Genomic DNA, 24,197 nt, shown 5'->3' on the forward strand with positions numbered 1-24,197 from the left:
AGCTTGAAACAACACAAATTCGATCCCCCACAGTTCTGCAGATCAGGAGTCCAGGTACAGCGTGGCCCACTGGGCCAAAACAAGGTGTCACCAGGGCCTCTTTCCTTTCTGGAGGGGCCAGGAATAAATCCGAGTTCAAGTTCATCTGAGTTGTTGGCCGAGTTCAAGTCTTTGCAGCTGTGGGGGCTGAGGTCCCTGTTCCTTGCTAGAGGTCAGCGGGGACCACTTAGGTCCTTAAGGCCACCTGCATCCTCGTCTCATCCTCCCTCCATCGTCCAACCAGCAAGGGCTGGTCCTTCACACTCTTCAACTTTTTTGCTTCATCCTTCAGCCACATCACTTCCAGCCGAGGAATGCTTTCCGCTTTTAAGGGCTCATCTGATTAAATGGGGCTCTCTCCAATCATCCAGGATGAACTTCCTATTTTAAAGTCAGTAATCTTAATCACATGTGCAATGTCTCTTTTGCCACATCTTCTCAGGTCCCAGAGATTGGGGTTGTGGGCCTCTTTGGGAAACAATTATTCTACCCACCACATCCCCACTGGGAGGAGAAAGATCCCAAAACTAGGAAGATAGAGACCTGAGTTTCAGGCCCAGGTTTCCTTGATCAGTCGTGTAAACTCAGGACAGGGATTGCTTTGCTTGTCTGAGCCTCAGTTTCTTCATCTGTAGAATGGAGACATGCTCACACTTATGTCCAAGGATTATGGAGAAGAGCAACTACATTCATTCTCGCAGAAGATTTAGTGCCTGCACTCTGCACGGTTGTTACAGTGAGGACAGGGGAGGGGGCTGGGCCCCAGGTTCTGGGACCTGCTCTTCAACTTGGTAGACCCAGAAATTGGATTTTCTGGTGTTACAGAACCAGGATTCCACACCTGGCCTCACAAATTCCGAAGCCCTCTGCACACCAGTTGGTGCCGGCCTCTGAGAGGCCCAGCCTCCACAGCCTCCCTCCCTGCCTCCTCTTTCAATAGCAACTCAGGGCAGGCGTCCCTCTGAGCCATGGCAAGCAGGAGGGAAAACCCTGGATTCAAAGACAGTGCTTTTTAGGAATGACGTTCTTCAGTCCTTGGAAGGGAAGAAGCTACCCTGTGTATGCAAGATCTTATCTCATTCAACCTTCACTGTGTGAGATAAGAATGAGTGATAACCACTTCACAGATGAGGCTACCTGAGGCCAGAGAGTCTAAGGGGAGAAGATGCAAACAGATTAGATGCCCACATTGTTCTATGCCTTGTGCTTTAGGTATATCTTCCTCAAGACTCCTCTCTAAATTATTTCCTTCATTTCCAGGGGGAGAAAACAGCTCAGAGTTAGGGAGCCATCTGCACAAAGCTGGAAGAGGGCAGTGCCAGGAAACCCTTCCCTTTGCCATAGGACAAACTCCCCTTGTGAGAACATGCAGTTTCTGTGATTGCGAGACACCCCCCCCCCGCCCCCACCCCGACCTCCGCATGCCCATGAATGCCCGCTAGCAGTAGCCCTCCACCATCACCTGTTGAATGAGAGTACTGGCTTTTATTCTGTGCAGTGGCTACCCCTCCAGGCCAGAATACTGGAGTGGGTAGCCTTTCCCTTCTCCAGAAGATCTTCCCAACCCAGGGATCGAACCCAGGTCTCCCGCATTGAGGGGGGATTCTTTACCAACTGAGCCACAAAGGAAGCCCTTTGAATGAGAGTACTGGCTTCTATCCTGTGCAGTGGCCACCCCTCCAGCAACCAGCCTACAGAACAGCCAAGGGAGCATAACCCCCTCCTCAGCAGAAATCAAGTCTCAGTTCCTGTACAACCAGGGCTCTGATGAAAGCTTATAATTTCCCGTTACCATAGCAATTCGAACATCTCTATTCCCCTAGGATGTGAGCAGAGCTGCTCCCCACCCCACCTTTTCTCCCAAGCCCCCTCAAAGTCCCTTCCATCTCTGAGATTCTGTGATTCAATTAATTATCAACAGTCTGCCCCATTTTTGTCATTTTCATGCAATCCATCTGCTGAGTCACTGAGTCCTGCTCCGGATGAGACTGGTTATTTATCAGAACATTTAGGTACTGGTTGCCATGGACACCTCACAGCCTTCTTCTCTCATCACCTATTCATTCTCAGCAAGGCTGGCTGTGAGCATGGGTACCATAGCCCCTCATACAGGACCCAAGGGACATCAAAACTCCCCCATACAGGGAGGGGGCCTGTTGACGCATGAACAAAAGCAAAATCTCTAGTCTCAATTGTGGAAAAATCGAACACAGCCTAGAGCTAGTTACATCCATCCAAACCAGGTCAATGCAGCAGTTTATCAAATAAGTCAACTAAACATACCATTCGATTTTCTGGTTTTCTGGCAAACGCTTTAGTCTGTTTGTTAACCATTTTAAGATGTATTTTTATATTGAAAGGTGCAGATTAATATCTCACTTTGAAAACAAAATGAGGGAGGGAGCCTGGAAGTGTACGAGCCTCAGGGAACTGGCTGGGGGCAGGGTGGGGGTAGGAAGGAGTAGGGGAGGAGGGGCAGACTTGAGAGATGATGGGGAGCCCCAAGCTAAATCCAGCTCAGTGCAGAGAGCATCAAGGGCATGGGAGGGGGGACACTCAGGATTTTCCAGGTAAATCAGGTGAAGGGGCTTCAGAGGCAACCAGGATGCAGCCACCAGGCAGAGAGAGGGAGCCATCAGCCCACGGCCCATTGCTCCTGATAACTGTGACACATCTGTTTGCAGAGCCTGACAGAGGGGACAGGGGATCAATACCTCACTCCACACTCACACACTCCCTGTTCTTCAAACATCAGCCTGTCGTGAAACACGCTTTCTCTGAATCTAAGGTCATTTGGTTCATCCAAATGGGATGTGGTCCAAGCGATGATCAGCAGGTGTCTGACCCTAAGGACACGGCAGGGGACTCTACCCCTGACCCCAGGGTGTCTGTCTCCCACCTGCCCTCATGTCCAACTGAAAAACTTGCCCCCATCCTGCTCCTTCCCCTCACCGTGAAGGTCAGCTCCCCTTCTCTTCCCCCACATCCGGATGACGATTGAGGACAGGGTGGGGCGGGGTAAGGTACCTGTGCCCACCCTAATTGCTCTGCAGTGGGGAGCCTCCCCTCCTTGGGGAGGAGAGTTTGGGAGGGGCCTTGAGGGTTTATAAGTCAGGGCTGGAACACCCAGCAGAGCAGAGGAGTGAGGCTCCAGGCCAACAGCAGCGTCACCCACCTCCCAGCTCCACAGGTGAGAGCACCCAGGAAGGGTGGGGAGAGGCTGGGACGAGGGTTGATGGGACCCCTGCCCTCATCAAGTTACCAGGCTCACGTCTCAGTGTCTCCAGGGCTGGGACCCTTCCTTTAGCCAAGAGCTGGGTTAGGTCTCAGCTCTAGGATCCACCCTGGCATCCCAACCCTTGCCTTTGAGCTGCCCTACTCCCTCAGCCAGGGCCCTGCCCTGACTCTCTGACTCCATGCTCACTCCAGCCCTGAGGGGTTAGGAGGAAGGCTATCCTTCCATCTCTCAGGTAAGAAAACTGAGGCCCAGAAGGAGATGTGACTTGCCCAAAGTCATACAAATTGGACAGGATTGGAAGTGGAACTCATCTCAAGCTCTTTGATAGACCAGCACTGCCTCATGGAACTTTCCATGACGGTGGTAATGTTCCATAGCCTCACTGTGAGGTACAGTACTGGCCAGCCACATGTGCACTAGCAATATGGCTAATGTGTGAGGGAGGAATTTTTTTAATATTTATTTTCATTTATTTATTTGACTGCCCCAGGTCTTAGTTGAGGCATGCGAACTTTTAGTCTCAGGATGTGAGATCTAGTTCCCTGACCAGGGATCAAACTTGGGCCCAGTGCATTGTGAACTCAGTTATAGCCACTGGACCACCAGGGGAGTCCCAAGGAATTTTTAATGTTGCATTAATTTAAATGTAAAGAGCCACGTGTGCCTGGAGGCTGCCATATTGGACAGCAGTGCTCTAGAGCATGGATTTTTCAACTTTGTTTCTTTAGCAGAAGAACCCTTTCTCTCCCAAAGGAAATTTAACAGAGAAAACAGATGAAAGAACTATTTCATGTATACAAATGTGTTCTTTGAAGGCAATATTTGTATCATTTGCTTTCAATAAAGCCAATCAGAACAATGAGGCTGAAAGAACATGAAACTGTTGAATCCTCAGAATAGAATTTTAGATTTGTTTGAGCATCCATTTTATTTTTGTATTCTGGTTTTCCCAAACTTGGCTCACCTTGATACAGAGCTACAAATGGTGACGGTTTCAGGGTCTTTTTTTTTCAACTGGTAGATTGTAATCAGAGGAGACGTGCATGCTAAGTCACTTTGGTCATGTCCAACTTTTTGCGACCCCATGGACTGTAGCCCACCAGGCTCCTCTGACCATGGGGGTTCTCCAGGCAAAAATACTGGCGTGGGTAGCTGTGCCCTCTTCCAGGGGATCTTCCTGACCCAGGGATCAAACCCGTGTCTCTTATGTCTCCTGCATTGGCAGGCGAGATCTTTACCACTAGCGTCACCTGAAAAGAATCAGAGGATAGTCCTTAGTTAAGTGAAAACGGCAGGAGAAACTTCCCTACCACAGTGTGACCCCCACTATGCAGTGAAGTTGCTGTGGGCTTCAAAGAGATGCTGCGTGCATCCCCTCCATATTACTATTTAAAAGTTCACTTAAATCGCAAGACTTAAACATTATAGAGCCACTCACATGGCCTCAAATTCTACAAAACAGTTTGGAAAGCCTTGCTCTGAGTTATAAATTCCTTGCCTTTAAAAAAGGCAAAGCTTGAGATTGGAGGATCAGATGGGGAGATGGTAGGACCAGGAGGAACAGTCCACAAGCCCATGCAGAATTGCCGACCTGTCAGCAGGGAGGAGGGTCCATCCTGCCTCTGGGTGCCTGGACAACCCCACCTTTAAGCTCAGTCCCTCTCTCCTTTGCAGACAAGATGCAGCGACTGTGTGCACATGTGCTGATCTTGGTGCTGGCTCTGGCCGCCTTCTGCGAAGCTTCTTGGAAGCCCCACTCCCACCTGCAAGACGCGCCCATCGCTCCAGGGGCCAATAGGGGCCAGGAGCCGCTCAGGATGAACCGGCTGGGCCCAGCCTCGCACCCCCGGAGGCAGCTGGGGCTTCAGGATCCGCCACACATGGTCGCAGGTAGGAGCTGCTGACAACCGTCCCTGCTTGCCTTTCCCTGCCTGGTTTGGCCAAGGTGCCCCCAGGCTGGCCCTGGCCACGGTCTCCAGAGCCTTGATGTCCTTTCCCCCATCATCACCTCCTCTCCCACCTCTGACCCTCAGACCTGTCCAAGAAGCAGGGGCCATGGGTGGAGGAAGAGGAAGCAGCATATGGATGGATGGACTTCGGCCGCCGCAGTGCTGAGGAAGGGGACCAACATCCCTGAGAACCAAGCTTGGGAGCCCAGTCACCTCCCAGCCCAGCCCAGCCCCATGAAACACACATCAAAATAAACTAGCTTCCAATGGATCAAGTTGTGTCAAGTGTCACAGGGCCGGGGATGCAGGTTGGGGCAGGGCTGAGCTGGGAAGGAGGGTTGAGTACTACTCCAGGGGCAGAGACCATGGCTACGTCTCCTCCGTGTCCCCAGAGCCTAACATGGAACAAGACTCTATAGTGTGGGGACTTCCCTGGTGGTCCAGTGGTTAAGACTCCGCACTTCCAGTGCAAGGGAGATGTGGGTTCAATCCCCGGTTGTGGAACTATGATCCCACAGGCCATGCAGCCCAAAAACAAACAACAAAAAAAAACACTCTATATTGTGTTTGGGAGAATAGACAGCAGTGTCACAACCAGAGTGAGCTTTTCTAAAAGAGAAATCAAATCACGCCACTCCAGTCAACCCTCCAGCGCTTCCCATTGCAATTAGAATACAACCTAGGCTCGATGGGACTTCCCCGGCAGTCCTGTGGTTAAGACTCTGTGCTTCCACTGCTGCTGCTGCTGCTGCTGCTAAGTCACTTCAGTCGTGTCCGACTCTGTGCGACCCCATAGACGGCAGCCCACCAGGCTCCCCCGTCCCTGGGATTCTCCAGGCAAGAACCCTGGAGTGGGTTGCCATTTCCTTCTCCAATGCATGAAAGTGAAAAGTGAAAGTGAAGTCGCTGAGTCGTGTCCGACTCTTAGCGACCCCATGGACTTCGGCCCACCAGGCTCCTCCTTCCATGGGATTTTCCAGGCAAGAGTGCTGGAGTGGGGTGCCATTGCCTTGGTGCAGGGGACACAAATTCAGTCCTGGGTTGGGGGACTAAGATCCTGTATGCTGAGTGGTCCAGCCAAAAAAAGAAACCTAGGCTCCTTGGCAAAGCATTCAGATCTAGCCCTGCGGTCTTCATCCCCCTCATGGATGCCAAATTGCCTTCCTCCCGCCTCTTCCTTTCTGCCACTCAAACACACCATGCTCTCTCCTGCTCCGAACCTTTGTTCTCGTTGTTCCCTGTGCCTGGAATGCTTTTCCCTGGGCATGAACATGCCTGGCTCCTCTCTTTCTCCTGGGTCTTGGTTGAAAGGCCTTTGCCCGAGAGGCTTGCCCTTTCTGCTCCTCACCCTTCACACGCAGCCTCCAGTAGTCGCTCATCATAGCGTAGTATTGTCTGCGGAGCGCATTTCACAATCTGTAGTTGTTTTGTTTCCAGTTTATTGTCTGCCTCCTCAGTTAGAAGGGAAACTCTGTAAGAGTGGGTACCATATGTCCTTCTTCCCTGCTGTATCCCAGTGCCAGAACAGGAGGTACCCCATAAATATTTATCACATGGATAGGCAAGTGCTGGCACACACACTTGGCATTTCACCCATATTCGATTACTGCTCTTATGCCTGTCACAGCATCCTGCCATAGGCACTTGCTACTCTCCACCTGAGGGTTTTGGCAATGTAAAGCAGCCTGGAAATTCTGGGGAGTTAGTGCCTCTGAAAGCATCTCTCAGTCAATGACAGATCGAAAGTTGGAGGATAAATACCCCACCTCTGGGACTTCACTGACAGTCCAGTGGTTAAGACTTCACCTTCCTGTGTAAGGTTACAGGCTCAGTCCCTGGTAGGGGAGCTAGGATCCCACATGCCTTGTGGCCAAGAAACCAAAACAGAGGCAATATTGTAACAAATTCAATAAAGACTTTAAAAATGGTCCACATCAAAAAAAAAAAAATCTTTAAAAAGAAATGCCCCAGCTCCCTCACCTCTGGGGTGGTTAATTCTGAAATGTATGCTACTCTGTCTTGCAGAGATCCTCAGCAGGACTCAGCCCCAGTTACCTGTAACAGTAACCTGATCAGCAGTGTCCTTTCTTGGCTCCCTTCCCTTCCCTGTCTCATATCCTCAGGCTGCTCCTGGTGTTTCTTGAGATGACCACTCAAATAAATACTTGCTCTCAAATCCTTATCTCCCAGTCTGCATCCGGGGGGACTCATCCCAAGACAGTGGGTACTAGGGGAGTTGTAGGAAGCAAACCCTTGTGATGGGATTCTGAGATTGGGTCCCGCAGCAGTCAGACTCCATTGCTGTGTTAAGTGGTGTGCTCATAACTCCTGAAACGTCCACAATCATCTGTGGGTTTTCTCATCTTACATCACAACTCCATTCTAGTGAGCCTGCCTCTCTGAGCCTTTTGACTCCTTCCTCAGTACTCTGCTGAGGCAATTCAGGAGTCTTCAGCTCAATTGCTTTAGACTGTTGTTTTGTCTGAGCTTCACGGAGTCATTCCCAGTAAGGCATTAGGCTTCAAGTGTCTTTGCCAGGAAATTAAATCCTGAGTCATAAGAGAGCACCCTTGATGCTTATATCGATAAACTCTCCCCTGGGAATCCCCTGGTGATCCAGTGGTCAAGACATGGTGCGTTCACTGCTGTGGTCCAGGTCTGATCCCTGGTGGGGGCACTAAGATCCCACAAGCCACATGGCACAGCCAAAATAAAGTAAAATAAACTTTCCCCTGGTGGCTCAGATGGTAAAGAATCTGCCTGTAATTCAGGAGACTGGGGTTATGATCCCTGGGTTGGGAAGGTCCCCTGGAGAAGAAAATGGCAACCTACTCCAGTATTCTTGCCTGGGAAATCCCATGGACAGAGGAACCTGGCAGGCTACAGTCCACAGGGTCACAAAGAGTCAGACACGATTGAGCAACTAACATTTTCACACTCCCCTAGCCAATCATTCTACCATTCTGGAGTTCATCCTCCTAGTTCTACCAACCTCAACAATCCACTCCATGTATGTTGTCCTGGTTCCTGCTGCTACATACTATTCAGTTTATTCAGCTTCTGCAGCATTTGGGGGTGAACAATCCCTTTCTTCTGTTATGTGGGGCAGTACTTGTCCACATTCTAGGACCTGACGTTGCTTTTGATTTAGAAGCCCTTAAGGGAGGCAGATGCAAAACTCAAGAAGCATCATCATAGGAGGCATCAGCCTCAAGGAAGCCTTTGCACTCTCCAGGTAAAGGTAAGCTGCTCCCGTTTGACAAGATAGAGGTACTTCTTCCAGCCCAGAGAATTCCTGGAAACCTGGATTTCAAGATTCTTTTACTTTTTTATTTAATTGAAGTATTGTTTATTGATACTGTTGTGTTCACTTCTAGTGTACAGCAAAATTATTCAATTATACACATGTACACATATCCTTTTCCATTGTGGTTTATTACAAGACATTTAACTTATATGCGGGATTCCCTGGTGGCCCAGATGGTAAAGCGTCTGCCTGCAATGCGGGAGACCAGGGTTCGATCCCCGGGTCAGGAAGATCCCCTGGAGAAGGAAATGGCAACCCACTCCAGTACTCTTGCCTAGAAAATTCCATGGATGGAGGAGCCTGGTGGGCTACAGTCCATGGGGTCACAAAGAGTCGGACACGACTGAGCAAATTCAGTTTCAGTTTAACTTATATGCAGAGTACATCATGAGAAACGCTGGGCTGGAAGAAGCACAAGCTGGAATCAAGATTGCCGGGAGAAATATCAATAACCTCAGATATGCAGATGACACCACCCTTACAGCAGAAAGTGAAGAGGAACTAAAAAGCCTCTTGATGAAGGTGAAAGAGGAGAGTGAAAAAGTTGGCTTCAAGCTCAACATTCAAAAAACTAAGATCATGGCATCTGGTCCCATTACTTCATAGGAAATAGATGGGGAAACAGTGGAAACAGTGTCAGACTTTATTTTTGGGGGCTCCAAAATCACTGCAGATGGTGACTGCAGCCATGAAATTAAAAGATGCTTACTCCTTTGAAGGAAAGTTATGACCAACCTAGATAGCATATTGAAAAGCAGAGATACTACTTTGCCAACAAAGGTCCGTCTAGTCAAGGCTATGGTTTTTCAGTGGTCATGTATGGATGAGAGAGTTGGACTGTGAAGAAAGCTGAGTGCCATAGAACTGATGCTTTTGAACTGTGGTGCTGGAGAAGACTCTTGCAAGTCCCTTGGACTGCAAGGAGATCCAACCAGTCCATCCTAAAGGAGACCAATCCTGGATGTTCATTGGAAGGACTGATGCTGAGGCTGAGACTCCAATACTTTGGCCACCTCATGTGAAGAGTTGACTCATTGGAAAAAGACCCTGATGCTGGGAGGGATTGGGGGCAGGAGGAGAAGGTGACGACAGAGGATGAGATGGATGGATGGCATCACCGACTCAATGCACATGAGTTTGGGTGAACTCCGGGAGTTGGTGATGGACAGGGAGGCCTGGCATGCTGCAATTCATGAGATCGCAAAGAGTCAGACACGACTGAGTGACTGAACTGAACTGAACTGATTGAATATACTTCCCTGTGCTGTCCAGGCCCTTGTTGTTTATATATGTTTTATATAGTAGATGGCACACTGGTAAAGAAGCCACCTGCCAATGCAGGAGACACAAGAGACATGGGTTCCATCCCTGGGTCGGGAAGATCTCCTAGAATAAGGGAAATGACAACACACCCCAGTATTCTTGCCTAGGAAATTCCATGGGCAGAAGAGCCTGGCAGGCATGGGCCATGGGGTTGCAAAGAGTTGGACATCACTGAGCACACACACGCACACACAGACAGTGTGTATCTGCTAGGCCCAAACTCCTAATTTATCCCAACCCTTTTCCCCTTTGATAACTGTAAGTTGTTTGTGTTTTTTTTTTTTTTAATGAGGTAGGGGATTTATTTATTTGGGCCTCACTTTGAAGGAAAGTTATGACCAACCTAGATAGCATATTGAAAAGCAGAGATACTACTTTGCCTTGTGGGGCTTGTGATCAGGGATCAAACCTGGGACATGGCACTGAGAGCGCTGAGTCCTGACCACTGGGAATCCCCCATGAGTCTGTTTTCTGTGTCTGTGAGTCTGTTTCTATCTTGTAGATAGGTTCACTTGTGCCATATTTTAGATTCCACATGAAGTGATATCACGTGGTATTTGATTTTCTCTTTCTGACTTCTTTCACTTAATAATCTCTAGGACTCGTCCACGTTGTTGCAAATGGCATTGTTTCATTCCTTTTGATGGCTGAGTACTAGTCTATTGTATATGCGTATCACATATTCTTTATTCTTTCATTAGTTGATGGACATTTAGGTTGCTTCCCTGTCTTGGCTGTTGTAAATAGTGCAGCTATGAACACAGCATGTATCTTTCCAAATTAGAGTTTTCTCTTGATACATGCCCAGGAGTGGGATTGCTGAATCATATGGCAACTCTATTTTTAGCTTTTTAAGGAACTTCCAAAAGGTTGGAATTAAAGGTGCCATTAAGGCACTAACTTGGGGATGTACACTGGAGGCTGGATGCAGGAAGGAGTATTTAGGGTCTGGCTCTCAGGGGGATTCACTGAGCTGTGTCTTGGGGCTTCCTGCCTGGTGAGAACCATAAACATGCAGTTGCTCCAACAATAGCCTGACCAGGGCCAATGACCTAGTGTTCAGACCTCTCAGGAATGAAGATGTAGATTACTTCAACCAGGAAAGCAACCTGGACCAGCTGAAGTGCCGGCCAAAGGAGAAGGGTGGTAGAGGAAGGAGATGAGAAATATCATTTAGGGATTCGGGATCAATTGCAGCACTGGGGACCACAGCTTATACCACTCATCTTCCAGATGTAATTCTTCTTTATAAGATACTGTGATCAGCCACCATCTTAAACAAGCATTGCCAGGCCAGAGTGAACTCCACATGGGGCTTGAGCGCATCTGAGAGGCACAAGATCTGGACTGTAGCAGACCCTGTCAGTGACGCACCCGCACCCTCAGCACTTGCCATTCTAGCACACGCTGACCATGGTCCATGACAAACACAGCTAGTCTTTGCCAGAGGGCTTTTCCCCAGCACATGTGCTGAGAGACCAGAGCACCAGCGAGTTAATGCCCCCAGGAGCAGCCCTCAGCCAATGATGACTGAGTCTTGGCGGATGCCTGCCATAGTTTCCATGCCCCTAGGATGGGATAACTGAAATGGGTTCTAGATCCGTGTTTCCAACTTTAATATGCATGTGCATTACCTGGGGACCTCGTCAACATGCAGATTCTGACAATATAGGCGTGGGGTGGGACCCGAGATTCTGCATTTCTGATTAACTTCCAGGAGATGTTCATGATGCTGGTCCACAGATGACACTCAAGGCTGCAACAGGCTGCTCTTCCTCCAGGTTCCCCAGTATGACTGAGCCTCCATTTTTTTGGCAGCGCTGCACAGCCAGTGTGATTTTGGTTCCCAAAACAGGGCTCGAACCCATGCCCCCTGCAGTGCAAGTTCGGAGTCTTAATCCCTGGACCACCAAGTAAGTACGATCGTTAGCTCCCTTCTGTTCTCAATTTCCTACTCTGCCCCAAGAGGGCTTCCTGGGATCATCTTCTAAATAAACAACTTGTTTTTTTTCTTCATGATTAAAATCCTTATTATCAATGCTCTGGAAACACCTTCACCAAAAATGAGAACATGATTAAACCTTTCTGAGAACTGAGCTGTTGCTTTCTGAAATGATAAACTCTAAACTGGAAATTGAACATTTCAAGCCAGACTCGTTACCAAATTTCTGGGACTCTGACTTCACCTTGTTTTCTGCCTCTCTCTGCTTCCATGTTTGAGAGTCCTGCCTTGGCAAGAATCAGTCCAAGTTTAAGAATCCTGCCCTGGCAAGAATCAGCCTAACAGCCTTCTTTAACGGAAGAAACGACTCGTTTTCACATGCCGTTCTGGGGGACCTCTACCTAAGACAGAGGTGACTCTCCTTGCTTCAGCCTTCGCAGCTGGGCACCAGGGCAGGATCCCAGGAGCAGAAGGCATCAGGGAAGGAGGGCGTCTAACTCGGGCTCTGATGACCCAAGGGCTTGCATTCAAAGTTCTACAAGCAGCAGTTGAACTCTTTTTAATTTTTATTTATCTTTGGCTGTGCTGAGTCCTCGCTGCTACGCAGGCTTCTCTCCAGTTGTGGCGATCAGGGGCTACTCTCTGCTTATGGTGCACAGGTTTCTCCGATTGCAGAGCATGGGCTCTAGAGCACATGGGCTTCAGTCGTTACAGCTCCCAGGCTCTAGAGCACAGGCTCAACAGCTGTGGTGCACAGGCTTAGCTGCCCCTCAGCATGTGAGATTTTCCCAGATCAGGGATCAAACCTGTGTCTCCCACCCTGGCAGGCAGATTCTTTACCACTGAGCCACCAGCAAAGGCCCTGTTTGACCCTTGGGAGGGTAACTTTACCTGCCTGGACGTCAGCCTCATCACCTGACGATCATTTATCATATCACCCACGCCAGAGGATTTGTGGCTATAATTATGTATTTAATCAAAGCCCCCAGCACATCATTCAACACTAGAGCCCATCCTCTCTCCACAGCTTTGCCCCACCAAAGTGCATGCACACATGCACACACACACGCACATGCATGCACATCCACACACACGCATGCACATGCACACACACGCATGTGCACTCCCTGAGAAAGACGGCAGAGGCTGGGCCAGGCAGCACACAGGTCCTTTATTTCCTGTACCAGTACACATACAGACTGACAAGCAACAGGAGCGGGAGAAGCACTGTGGGAATCAGGGCAGACAGCAGTGGGGTCCTGGGCCCTGACTCCACTGACTAAAAGTAAAGAGGGGGAGAGGGAAAAAACCTAGAACAAGGAAACAAGGAGCACTGAGGAGAAGATGTGGGTGGGTGACAGGGCCTTGGGAGGGGGCCTGGATACTCACAGGTCACAGGTGGGAGGAGAGGAGATGGGGTGGGGAGGCCCCCACCAGGCAGAGGGAGTCCTCACCCACACAGACAGACACTTCCGGTTACAAAGAGTGGGAACTGGGAAGAAAGAGCCAAGAACAGGAGATCCAGCTGGGTCTGGTAGCTGGTGGGGCCTCCCCCTGGGCTTCTTCACCCCCAGAGCCACCACGTGCCCCAGGTCCAGCAGCCACAGCTTTTGCACCAGCTGCAGAACAAGGGCCAGGGTTCCTTCAGCCTCTCCCAGAAGAGGCTTGAGGCTTGGGCCCTCAAGTTCCAGTCCAGGCTTGTCTGGGGTGAGCTAGTGACAGATCAGGGGTCCTGCTTTGGAGCATGGGAAGGGGCGTCTGGGGAGAGTGGGGCTTGGCCAGGCAGCAGAAGGAAGGGCCTCAGGCAGTCTGTGGGGCCTCTGCAGGCTACTGGGGAACAGCAAAGCCTGGAAGAGAAGGGAGTGGATGTGAACTGGAGGCCTGAGGACCACAGGCTTGGCCTGGGCAGCACGCAGGGGCTGGACCTGCTCAGCTACATCAGAAAGAGACAGAAGCCGTTGATAGTTATGCAGGCTGTCCACTGCCCAGCCATAGTGGTCACCATTCAGTGTACAACCTGCACAACTGTACGGGCCAACCCTGATAAGGCCACCCAGCAGTGAGCAAAGGGCCATCCGAGTCAGGGCAGTCCAGATAGAATGATGAGGCTGCCAACAGGTTATAAACTTCACAGCAGACCCAGCAGGCCAAGAAGGCACAGAGACCAGGTTAGAGAGGAGGGATGGGTAAGGGGAGGCATTATGGCATAGCAGTGAAGAAAAGAGCTTCAGTGACCTCGAACAAATCACTCTGCTCTCTGAACCTCAGTTTCTCACCAAATGGGGATAATACTACCTACAGGGGTGTGAGGATTAAAGAAGGTAATTTAGTCACTAAATCATCTTTGATTATTTCCATGAGCTCCTCAAGGCAGGGTTCTCACGGCCCAGGACATGGCCTGTGCTCAGTAGATGCCACACCAACCTCTGGGGCTTCCAGCTGGGGAGAGGAGACCCTTACTGGACCCACCTTGTAGGAGACCCTAGGGCACCTTTAGACTCAGCCAGGGGATCATTCCAACTGTGGCCCTTGCTGGCAGAGGCCTTAATCCCAATTGCCTGGGGGGTCCAAGAAGGGCCCCCTTCCTCCCAGGCTTTCAGAGTATGGTTGGCCATTTCCTCCTCCAGCCTCCATAAGTCCTGGTTTGGCACCCCGGGTTCCAGAATCCCAGCCCCCATGTTTGTTTTGGCCTGCTGCTGCCACTGCTGCAGGGTTGGGGGGCCTTGGGAATCGGGAGGTAGGGTGGAGAACAGGGGAAGGGGACAGGCAGAGACAGGAAGCTGAGGCACAGCGGGAGGCTGCAGCCCAAGCCCTGACTCCCAGCCCAGCCCCCAGGACCAGAGGGTGGAGAACTAGAATCCTATGCAAATACCATGAAAATAAGCATCAGGGCCACAGTTCCCACTGCTGGAGATCTGAGGGGTCTATGTAAATAATATGCAAAGTCCATGCAAATCAGCATGCTAGGTGGGCCTGGGCTGGGGTAAGTGAGCCTTTGAAGGGCTCACCTACCCTCACCTTTCATCAGCTTGATGATCTGCAGCTTGTCAGGCTGGCCAGAGGGAGGCCCCCACGGGAACACTCACCTTTCTGGAGCATCTTCTGCCTCAGCTGCTGCCTGAAACGGGCATCCTGCCAGTTGGCCAGCTGCTGGAGGACATACTTTATGTCCAGGCGCAAGGGGCCCAAGCCGCTGGCCTCCAGGGCTGAGGTCACCACGTTCATCTGAGTCGCTTCATCCACCTCCGGCTCTAGGTCCTCCCAGGCCTCAGCTTCCTCAGACACCAGTTCCTCCTCTTCTGTTACCCTCTCCTCAGCTGGCACTGCCTCTTCTATGACCCCCAGCTGCTCCTCAGGCACCAACTCTTCCACAGGCACAAAATCCTCGGTCAGCATCAGCCCCTCCCCAGCCTCGAGCCCCTGCTCCTGTGCTCGCTCCTCTCTGTAGCGAAGCTCCTATCTGGGCAGGCAGACAGGAAAGTCTTTTCCTACCCGCTCTAAGCCAGAGCCTCCCCCTTCATCTGCAGCCCGGGGCTCCAGCCACCAGGGCTCCCACTCAACCCCAGGCTCTACACAGACCCTGATGATTACTCCCAAGTTCTGTCCCAGCCAGGGGAGAAGGCAGCTGGGTACAAGCCTCAAGGCCTCAAACACCCAGCCCATGGCCCTGGCAAAAAGAAGAACGGTCACCAACACTGCACAAGCCCCACCTTCCCCCAGTAACTTCACTCTGCTTCATAGAACAGACTAGCAATAACATCTCCTCTGCCCCACTCCTTCATTATTCAACTTTCATAACCCATCCCAGGTCTAGTTGCCATAGGAACAAATCCATTTTAGTAAGGCTCAGACAGGTCAAGTGACTTGTCCAAGGACACACAGCCAGTAAAGGGCTCAAGCTGGGACTTAGTCCCAGCATTCCTGGCTCCTAGGCCAGCACCCATTTGCCTCTTAGGCACTGGTTGGGAGAAGCAAAGGCTTCAGTACCTGCTTGGAGAGGCCTCTAATCAGAGGGCCACCCATGGGGCAAAATTTGAAGGCAAAGGGTTAGAGAGTATCCCTCCCAGTACATCTCAGCCCAGTCAGCCCGAGAGCCAGAACTTCTCCGGGGCTGCAGGTCACAAAGCCAGTGGCAGGGGGTTGTCTGGATGCTTAAAAGTGAGAGCAAGTGAAGAGGGAGACCCTGGTCGGCTTACCCCAGGTCTGATGTCTCCTCTGGAGTCACTTCATAATTCCTTCAAAAGAGAAAAGGGCCTTTGGTGTCCCAAGGCAATGAGAAGCTGAAAGTGTGAAATCCCTGGGGACCCACGGTGCAGAAAAATCCCAGGGAGAAGTGACAGACCCAGAACGTGGACACAGAAGACTGGTGTTGAGTGGAAGGGCCAGGGACCGATGAGGCAGGAGGAAAGACACCACGGCAGGGGAGAAGATTGATCGAGCAAACCCCTCCCATTACCAGAAAGGCTGCTGCTGACCAGGTAGGCAAGAGTGAGTGTGGGGCAGCCAAGGGACTGGGGCCCAGTGCGTACCTTTCCATAAAAAACACAGGGTCTGAGATAATTCTCCTTATAGACATTCTGAGCTCCTCAGTCAGGGTCTCCTGGAAATCAGGAAGTGCCTCCTATGGACAGAGATGGGGGACATTACCAGAAGGTCTCAGCAGAAGACCCCACACACACACCTCCAGACCCAGGAAGGGACTGCAGATAGACACAGGGCGCACAGAGGTAACAGGCAGGAGCCGGGGGCCTCACCAAAGGTACAGTGTATGTGTAGTGGGTGACAGAGCCAGCAGATGCCGGGGCCTGCTGGCGGAGGGTCTTCACCTTCTCCTGGGCTTCCATCAGCATGTCCCCACACTCTGAGTACTTCTCCTGCAGGTCCTGCAGCTGGGAACCCGCCCACAGGCTCTGATGGGACCCAGGCACACCCAGCCTGGACCCCTTGCCCACTCTCTCCCAAAGGGGCCGGGAAGCCTGGGCAAAGAGGCAACGGGCCCAGACTCTAGACCCATATAATGACACAGTGTGACCCCTGGACTCTACTCCATTCAGGCCCCAACTGAACTGCTACCTGCCAGGCCCTGTGCCAGAGCCTGAGTATGTGGAAAGGACAGCGTCAGCCCCTGTTCAAGGAGCTGGTTAGACTCAGGCAGCCACCCAAGGGTCCTGGGAGCTCAGGGGAAGCCTCACCTCATCCTGGAGCTTCACCTGGATTTCTTTCTCCGAAGCCAGCTGCTTCTGCAACTTCTCAGTCTCAGCCCCATACTGGAAGGACCCAAGGCCAGTGAACCCCCACCCAGGTCTCCCCACACCCCTGCAGCCCCTGCTGCCGGCAAGTCTCCCCAGACACGTCAGTGAGTGTCAGCAGCTCTTTAAAACAGAAGTCACATGGGAAAAGGCCAAAGAAGGTGGAGTCACGTGGCCTGTTTCCTGGGAACACCCTCTGTCTCTCTTTAGGCTCAGCCCCCGACTTGAGACAAGGGGACAGGATGAGAGGCTCCCTGATGTCTCCTCCAACTCTGACTCTGACACAAGAGAGAGGCCTCTGAGCTGAGTCTCCTGGGGTGGGGGCAGAGAGAAGGGGGCATGGATTCCAGGGGGCTGTGACAGGAGGAGGAAGCCCCGCATATGTCCCGACTCACCGATCGGCAGCACCGCTGTAGCTTCGTGACCTGGCCCTGCAGCTGGGCGACCTCCCTCTGCTGCTGTTCATAGTTCTCCATCCTGAGCGCCAGCACCTCTGACAGCTCGGCCATCTGCTGGCTGGCCTCAGCTGGGGAGGAGTGGGGCAAGGTCAGCGCTGGCTCCCCAGGGCCCTCAGTCTCCCAGATGCCCCTGTCTGCCTGCACCCCTCCAGGTACCCAAGGTTCCACAGGGCTTAACATCCCTCACTCGGGTCTTCTTTTCAATAAATGTTTACTGACTGACACAGAGCAGGGTGCTGGGCAAGCAGTCAGCAAGACCGGCCCCAGCCCACACTGAGCTCAAGGCGAGTGTGGAGACTGAGGGAAAAACAAATCACAACAGTGCAGATTATGAACTAAGGTGCAGCGAGTGTAAAGAGTGCATCCAGGGTCCCAGCCACCGCACCCAGTCCAGCCTGGCAAGATCTATGAAGCTAGGACCTCCACAGGGCAAGGAGGTCTCACCAGGCAGAAGTGGCAACAGGGCCCAGGCAGAGTGTGGAGGGGCCCAGAGGGAACCACTGGACACCAGGAGAGAGTGCTGGAGCAGCGGGCAGCGTCCAGATGACTAGGGCTGGGGTAGGGAGGGTAGGGTTTATCCTTTGGCCAATAGGGAGTTACTTGGGCGGTTTAGGCAGAGGACCAATAGTCTGGCTTTAGAAAACTCCTTTGGGCTGTGTGCAGAAGGGCCTGGAAGAGCAGGGATGGAGGCAGAGAGACCATGTAACAGGTGGCCAGCGCTAGAGGTAGCTGGGATGGGGAAGAGGAAGGAGACTTGAGCCTTTCCTACGAGGCAGAAGCAACAGAATATGAGGACTCCTACTCCAGGGGCCTGGGACCAGGGGGTCATTCAGGGAACCTGAGGGAAGGAAGGCCAGATTTGGGGTGAGGGCAACTGCACCTCACTCCAGCTGTTGTTCAGCTGTTGCCACCTCAAGTCTCTGTCTCCCCAGCTAGGCCTGAACTCCTTGGGGACAAACACTATGTCTCACTCATCGTCATAACCACATGGTCCAGGCACAGCCCCTGCCTAATAGAGTGCCTGGGGGGATGGAGGGCCTGGTCTCTGGCAGCTCATGGCCCCCTCCCTCGCCCTCCCCAAATAACAAGAGGAGGTAGGCTTAAGGGAGCCCCAGAGTGCCTGTATAGCTCTTAACTGTTTGCACAAAGCACTTTCTCAACTGTAACCCCTGGAGAGGTCAGCAGGGCCAAGAAGACTAAGCCCCATTCTAAAGATGAAGGTTCAGAGAGGTCAACGAACTTGTCCAAGCTCACACAGCTAGGAAGTGTCAGAGCTGTGACTTGAAGTCCTGGGTTCTTCCCTCTGCGCCTTGGGACAAGCCCCTACCCCAAGTTACAAGTTCACGTACAAAACTGCTCCACACAATCCAGGATGAATATCTGTTCCTCCTCCTCAAGGTCGTCAAGTTGAGAGACCTGGAGGGAGGGAGAAAGGAAGGGGCCGGGGAGTCTACACCCTCTGCCCAGGAGCACGCCCTCTCCCCCCATCCTCACCTCCTCCCAAAGCTGCTCATTCTCCTCCTCCAGTAGCCGCAGCTGCTCCTGCAGGGCCTCCAGCTGCGGGCAGTGGTGCGACTCCGACTCAGTCACAGGAGTCCTAGCAGAGGGAGGGACGGAAGTCAGGGTACAAGGGCTTGGAGAACCCAGGTCCCAGCCCACCCAGGGCTTCCCTACCCCCTACCCCTACCCCCACCAATCCCAGGCTGATGTGGTGGCCTCAATTAGCCCCAGCTACCCCACTGGCAGATACATGGCGTTCCTGTTTCCAAACAAGGAAACTGAAGCTCAGAGAAGGGACCGCCCTGGTGCAAAGGCCGGACACTCATGGGGAATTCGCTGGCGGTCCAGCAGTTAGGATGCGGCGTTTTCACTGCTGTGGCCTAGGCTCAATCTCTGGTCCGGGAACTGAGATCCTGAAAGCCATGAGGCATGGGGAAAACTGAAACAAAAAAAAAAGGGCAGGACACTCACAGCTCTGAGGCTTCACAGGGATGCTCAGGCCTCTGCTCTTCTTCTTCGTCCCCCTCCTCCTCTTCCTCCTCTTCCTCTTCCTCCTCTTCCTCTTCTTCATCTTCATCCTTCTCCTCATCAGAGTCTGAGTACAGCTGAAGGAGGTCATCCCGCAGGTTCACCTGCTGTCTGAGATGTAAAATCTGGCAGGGGAAGAGGAGCCCAGGGTCAGGTGCAGGCAGAGGCAGGCACAGACCCTGGCACAGTGGGTTGGCAGCAGGCCTGAGATTCACCCCTCCCTGCTCCTCCCCACCCAGGTACCTCCTCCTTGGCTGAATCCAGCATGGCTTCCAGCTTGCTGTTCTCCCCCAACAGAACACTGTTTTGTTTCACCAGGGACTGGCCAATGCAGGCTGCCGTGTTCAGGTCCCGCTCTCTCTACAGAAGGACCCCCATCCATTGGGGAACAGGGTTCCTGGCTGCTGGGGTCTCCCAGACACGTGGGAGAAGCTAGGGGTCAAAGAGAAGCAAGGCCACTCGGGGAAATCCCCTCCATCCCCTAGTTCTCCAAGGAACCAGACAAGAGCTTACCATGAACCCACTGTGGGACCTGACCCAGATTCCCCCTATGGAAAAAGAGATCAGACCGGATGGTGCTAAGAGCTCTCTAGCCTGAACATTCCACATCTACCTGTCTTCCACAAGAGGGACCTCCAGCTTGGCCCCTAGAGAGACAGCCAGGCAGGAAGACGCCTACCCATACAGACATAGTGAAAACTGGAGCCTGGCTGAGACTGGGGCTGGCCCAGGTAGGGCGGGCAACACCCACCTCCTCCAGCAAACAACATCATTTTGACCTCTTCTTGGGTGATCTTCTTGACGGGCGGACGTAGGTCAGGACACAGCACTGCAAGAAAAAGTGGGCAGCCGAGTCAGGAAAAAAGGGAGCATATAATACCCGGCGGCACCGTAGCATTCGGGGCTTCCCTGGTGGCTCAGCGGTAAAGAATCCGCCTACAACGCAAGGGACCTGGGAAGATCCCCTGGAGAAGGGAAAGGCATCCCACTGCAGTATTCATGCCTGGAGAATCCCATGGGCAGAGGAGCCTGGCAGGCTACAGTCCATAGGGTCGCAAAGAGTCGGACACGACTGAAGCGACTGAGCACGCACGCACCTTACTGTGCTCTGCCCTCAACATCAAGGGTCAGCAAACAGGATGAAGATGGAATTCCCTTTCTGCCGCCAATATCCTCTCCATACCCCGCGTAGTCAGCACTCCCTTCCCTGCTCCCAGGGCCAACTAGACTCAATTTTTCCCCCTTGGGGGAAAGATACTAAGTGAGGTACTGTGATCACAGTCCTACAGTCCCTGGAACCTAGGAGATTGGAGGTGGCCAGCGGAAGTTCAGCACCGACTGACTCAACATCCCTTACCCAGGGGGCAGCCCTGGCCAGCTCACTGGAGCCTCACGGGTCACAAAAACAGACGCAGTCACTCATGCCTGTTGCGCAAGGCGAGGAGGAGGAGACTTCTCCGGAGCGAGGAGGAGAGGCAGATTCTGTCTGAGGCTCCGCCCACCCCCAAGATTGTTTTGTGGGGGGAAGCCGGATCTTGATCCCGGCGTTGGCAAAACCTCCCCCTCTGTCTACCCACCTCCCGGTCGCTGATGCCACGGACCAGCGCAAGCTCCGAGGGCACTCGGCAGTGCCTACCCGAAGCCCCCCGCCCCTCCCCTGGCACTGTGGTAGCCTTGCGAGGGGGCACTGAGAGTGCGCAGGTCTGCCGCAGCAACAGGCGCGAAGAGGGGGCCCCGGGGCCCGACCCACCGACGGAAGTCTGGGAACGAGAGAAGCGGGGAAGGATACGGGGAAGACGAGCCCCGAGAGGCGCCGCAGACCGTGACTTCGCTAGGGTGGGCGGAGGGGTGGGACTGAGTGCCAGCGGGCGCCTGGATCCGACGGGGCCTCCTCCTCCCTGCTGCTACCCTAGTCCGACTGGTCCTCCTCCGGGGGCCCGGGGACCAAGTTTACCTTCCTCCAGCTCCCGAATAAAGGCGGCGCGCTCGGGGCCGGACACCCCAGGCCGCTGGCCGATGTAGGCAGCCGGTGTCTTCAAGATGCTCGTCACCTTTCCAGTCCCCAAGCCAGTGGCTTGGGGACCAAAGGGCGGCCCTTGGAATATGAAGCGAGTCCGCGACGCATCCCAGTTGTTGGGTACGGACTGGGCATTCCCCTGGACCGCCGAGAATGCGGATGCGCGCTGGGTTCCAGCCTCCGATCCAGCCACGGAGGCCCGGCGAGCCCCGGCTGAGGGTCCCGAGACGGCTGTGGAACCGGATCCTGCTCTCTGTCCGGCCGCGGGTGCTTGCGCAGAGGCGGGTTCAGGCACGGCAGAGGGCTCCAGAGCCGGATTGGTTGCGGATAGAGGAGTTATGGCTACTGCCGCGGGATCCCCAGGTCCCAGCCGGTGCCCGGCAGAACCCGGCCCCGACACTTTAGGGCGCAAGTTGAGTCCCTGTTGACTCGCGCAGCTGGGGCTTTACAACCTGTGTCTGGATGTGCGCCCGCGGGGCCGTACCACGCGCGGGAGGGGGCGGCCGAGGAGCAAATGGTGGTGCCCGGGGCGAGGGGATGCGCGGCGGGACAAGTTTATGGGGGCGGGCCAGAGCACAAAAAGTAAGAGAAGAGCGAGGAGAAGAGGAGAGTGGATGTTGCCGCTGTTTCCGCGGACTTCGGCTCCGAGTACTGGGCTTTTCTCCCCTCTCCGACTCCGGAGAATGGTTTTACCCAAAGCTGCAGTTTGCCGGGCATTCGGGTACCCGGACTTGGAGGTCTTTAACCGGGGGACAGCCCCTAGTTCCGCTCCAGCCGAGGCTTTTCGGCTGCCTTCCCGGGAGCTAATCTGTGAGTTGAGTCTTTGCCCCGTTGATTGGGGGATAAATCCAAACTCCAGTACGGTCTCCACGCGCTGCCAGGTCTGGCGCGTCACACTCTGATCCTGGCGCTAACACACCCGGTGCACCAGCCGCTCGACAACCTTCTTTCTTATTTCTTAAGTCGTCTTATAGCCTCTCCTCGTGCCTTACCTCCGCCCTCATTGACTTCGCCCACTCTGGCAAACACCCATTCTTCCGGGAGACCCCACTTAGGTGTCTCGGCATAAAAACTCCTCCGACCCGGTCCTCCTCGGCCCCGGAGCATCCTTTATGCGATGGCCGCAGTGGTCACGCTGTGTCTGTCTCCAAAACAAGACCTGCGCTCAGCACAGGGAGCGTGTCCCTCAGAGCGCAGCGCAGGACGGGTCCCTGTGGGGGTCTCTGTAAACCCTGAATGAACTGTGGAGCAACAGAGGAGTTCAGAGGCCATTTCTGTGCCATTGGACTGAAGGAACCTACAGACCAAAAAAGATGGCTACATCACTGATTCTTTTAAAGCCTCGGGATCATTCTTGGTGCCCCAATTTCCTTCTCTTCAATACTGTCAAGTCACCAAATCCTGGTTAATTTCCCTCCTCATGTGCCGCCTCCTTTTCAGCCCTCCTTCTGTTGATGCCTGATTCTCTCCTCATTCTCTGTTCTAAATTGTAATCCTATGCTCCCATCCACCCCACCCCCATCCATATGAATCCATCTCTAATCTAACCCACCCCTCTCAGTCACACCCCTATCCAAGCTAAGGATTATTCAAGGAGCCCTTTTCCTACAGCCACCACTCAAAGCCAGAGCCCAGGACAGAGACTGTGCCCAAGGCCTGGGCCTGGGACAGAGCCTCCTAGTGTTGACAGCATGAGCCAGGTGTCTATGACACAGCCTGGAACAAGAGACGCAACCCAGAAAGGAGGATCAGAGAGTCCCATTCCATCCCTCCCGCTCCCCCTGGCAACCACAAGCCTGTTGTCTATGCCTGTGAGTCTGTTTTTGTTGCGTAAATAGGTTCATTCGTGCCATATTTTCGGAGAAGGCAATGGCACCCCACTCCATACTCTTGCCTGGAAAATCCCATGGACGGACGGAGGAGCCTGGTAGGCTGCAGTCCACGGGGTCTCGAAGAGCTGGACACGACTGAGCGACTCCACTTTCACTTTTCACTTTCATGCATTGGAGAAGGAAATGGCAACCCACTCCAGTGTTCTTCCCTGGAGAATCCCAGGGACGGGGGAGCCTGGTGAGCTGCCGTCTATGGGGTCGCACAGAGTCGGACACGACTGAAGCGACTTGGCGGCAGCAGCAGTGCCATATTTTGAATTCCGCATATGAGTAATATCAACAGTATTTTCTCTTTCTGTGTGACTTCACTTAGTGTAATAATCTCTAGGTCCATCTATGTTGCTATAAATGGCATTTTTCATTTTTATGGCTGAGTAGTATTCCATTATATACACACCACATCCTCTTTATCCATTCATCTGTTGGTGGACATTTAGCTTGTTTCCATGTCTTGGCTATTGTAAATAGTGCTTTTATGAACATTGCCTGTGTCTTAATAAAATCTTGCTTTTAAGGAATTCCCTGGCAGTCCAGTGGTTAGGATTCAGCACTTTTATTACCAGGTCATGGGTTCAATCCCTGGTCAGGGGACTAAGATCCCACAAGCCCCATGGTGCAGCCAATAAATAAACAAAATCTTACTTTTAAAGTAATAATACCCAGACACACATTACCCCCTGAAAACTTCCTGTCCTCTACGGTGAGTGCTGAAAATCAGTTTCTGGCATCTCTCCTACTTTGTCACCCAAAGTATT

At 52.8% G+C, this 24,197-nt stretch overlaps 2 protein-coding genes across 2 annotated transcripts; one reads left to right on the top strand and one right to left on the bottom strand.

Annotated features, from left to right (window-relative positions):
* Window positions 1-9,542, top strand: GAST (gastrin). The gene is made up of 3 exons (XM_061391790.1): window positions 1-3,229; window positions 4,952-5,167; window positions 5,311-9,542. The coding sequence occupies exons 2-3, from the start codon at window positions 4,957-4,959 to the stop codon at window positions 5,412-5,414; spliced, it is 315 nt and encodes a 104-aa protein (XP_061247774.1). The 5' UTR covers window positions 1-3,229; window positions 4,952-4,956; the 3' UTR covers window positions 5,415-9,542.
* Window positions 9,543-13,551: 4,009 nt separating this feature from the next.
* HAP1 (huntingtin associated protein 1) lies at window positions 13,552-22,554 on the bottom strand. Its single transcript, XM_061389881.1, is given in 15 exon segments — window positions 13,552-15,258; window positions 15,995-16,033; window positions 16,328-16,419; window positions 16,553-16,708; window positions 16,991-17,065; window positions 17,443-17,573; window positions 18,855-18,921; window positions 19,000-19,080; window positions 19,452-19,658; window positions 19,777-19,965; window positions 20,285-20,297; window positions 20,299-20,362; window positions 21,488-21,987; window positions 22,276-22,454; window positions 22,543-22,554. Coding segments are annotated over 15 exon segments (2,241 nt in total). The 3' UTR covers window positions 13,552-14,822.
* Window positions 22,555-24,197: the final 1,643 nt, after the last annotated feature.

Source organism: Bos javanicus, chromosome 19 (assembly GCF_032452875.1).
Source record: "Bos javanicus breed banteng chromosome 19, ARS-OSU_banteng_1.0, whole genome shotgun sequence".
NCBI classification, from domain to species: Eukaryota; Metazoa; Chordata; class Mammalia; order Artiodactyla; family Bovidae; genus Bos; species Bos javanicus.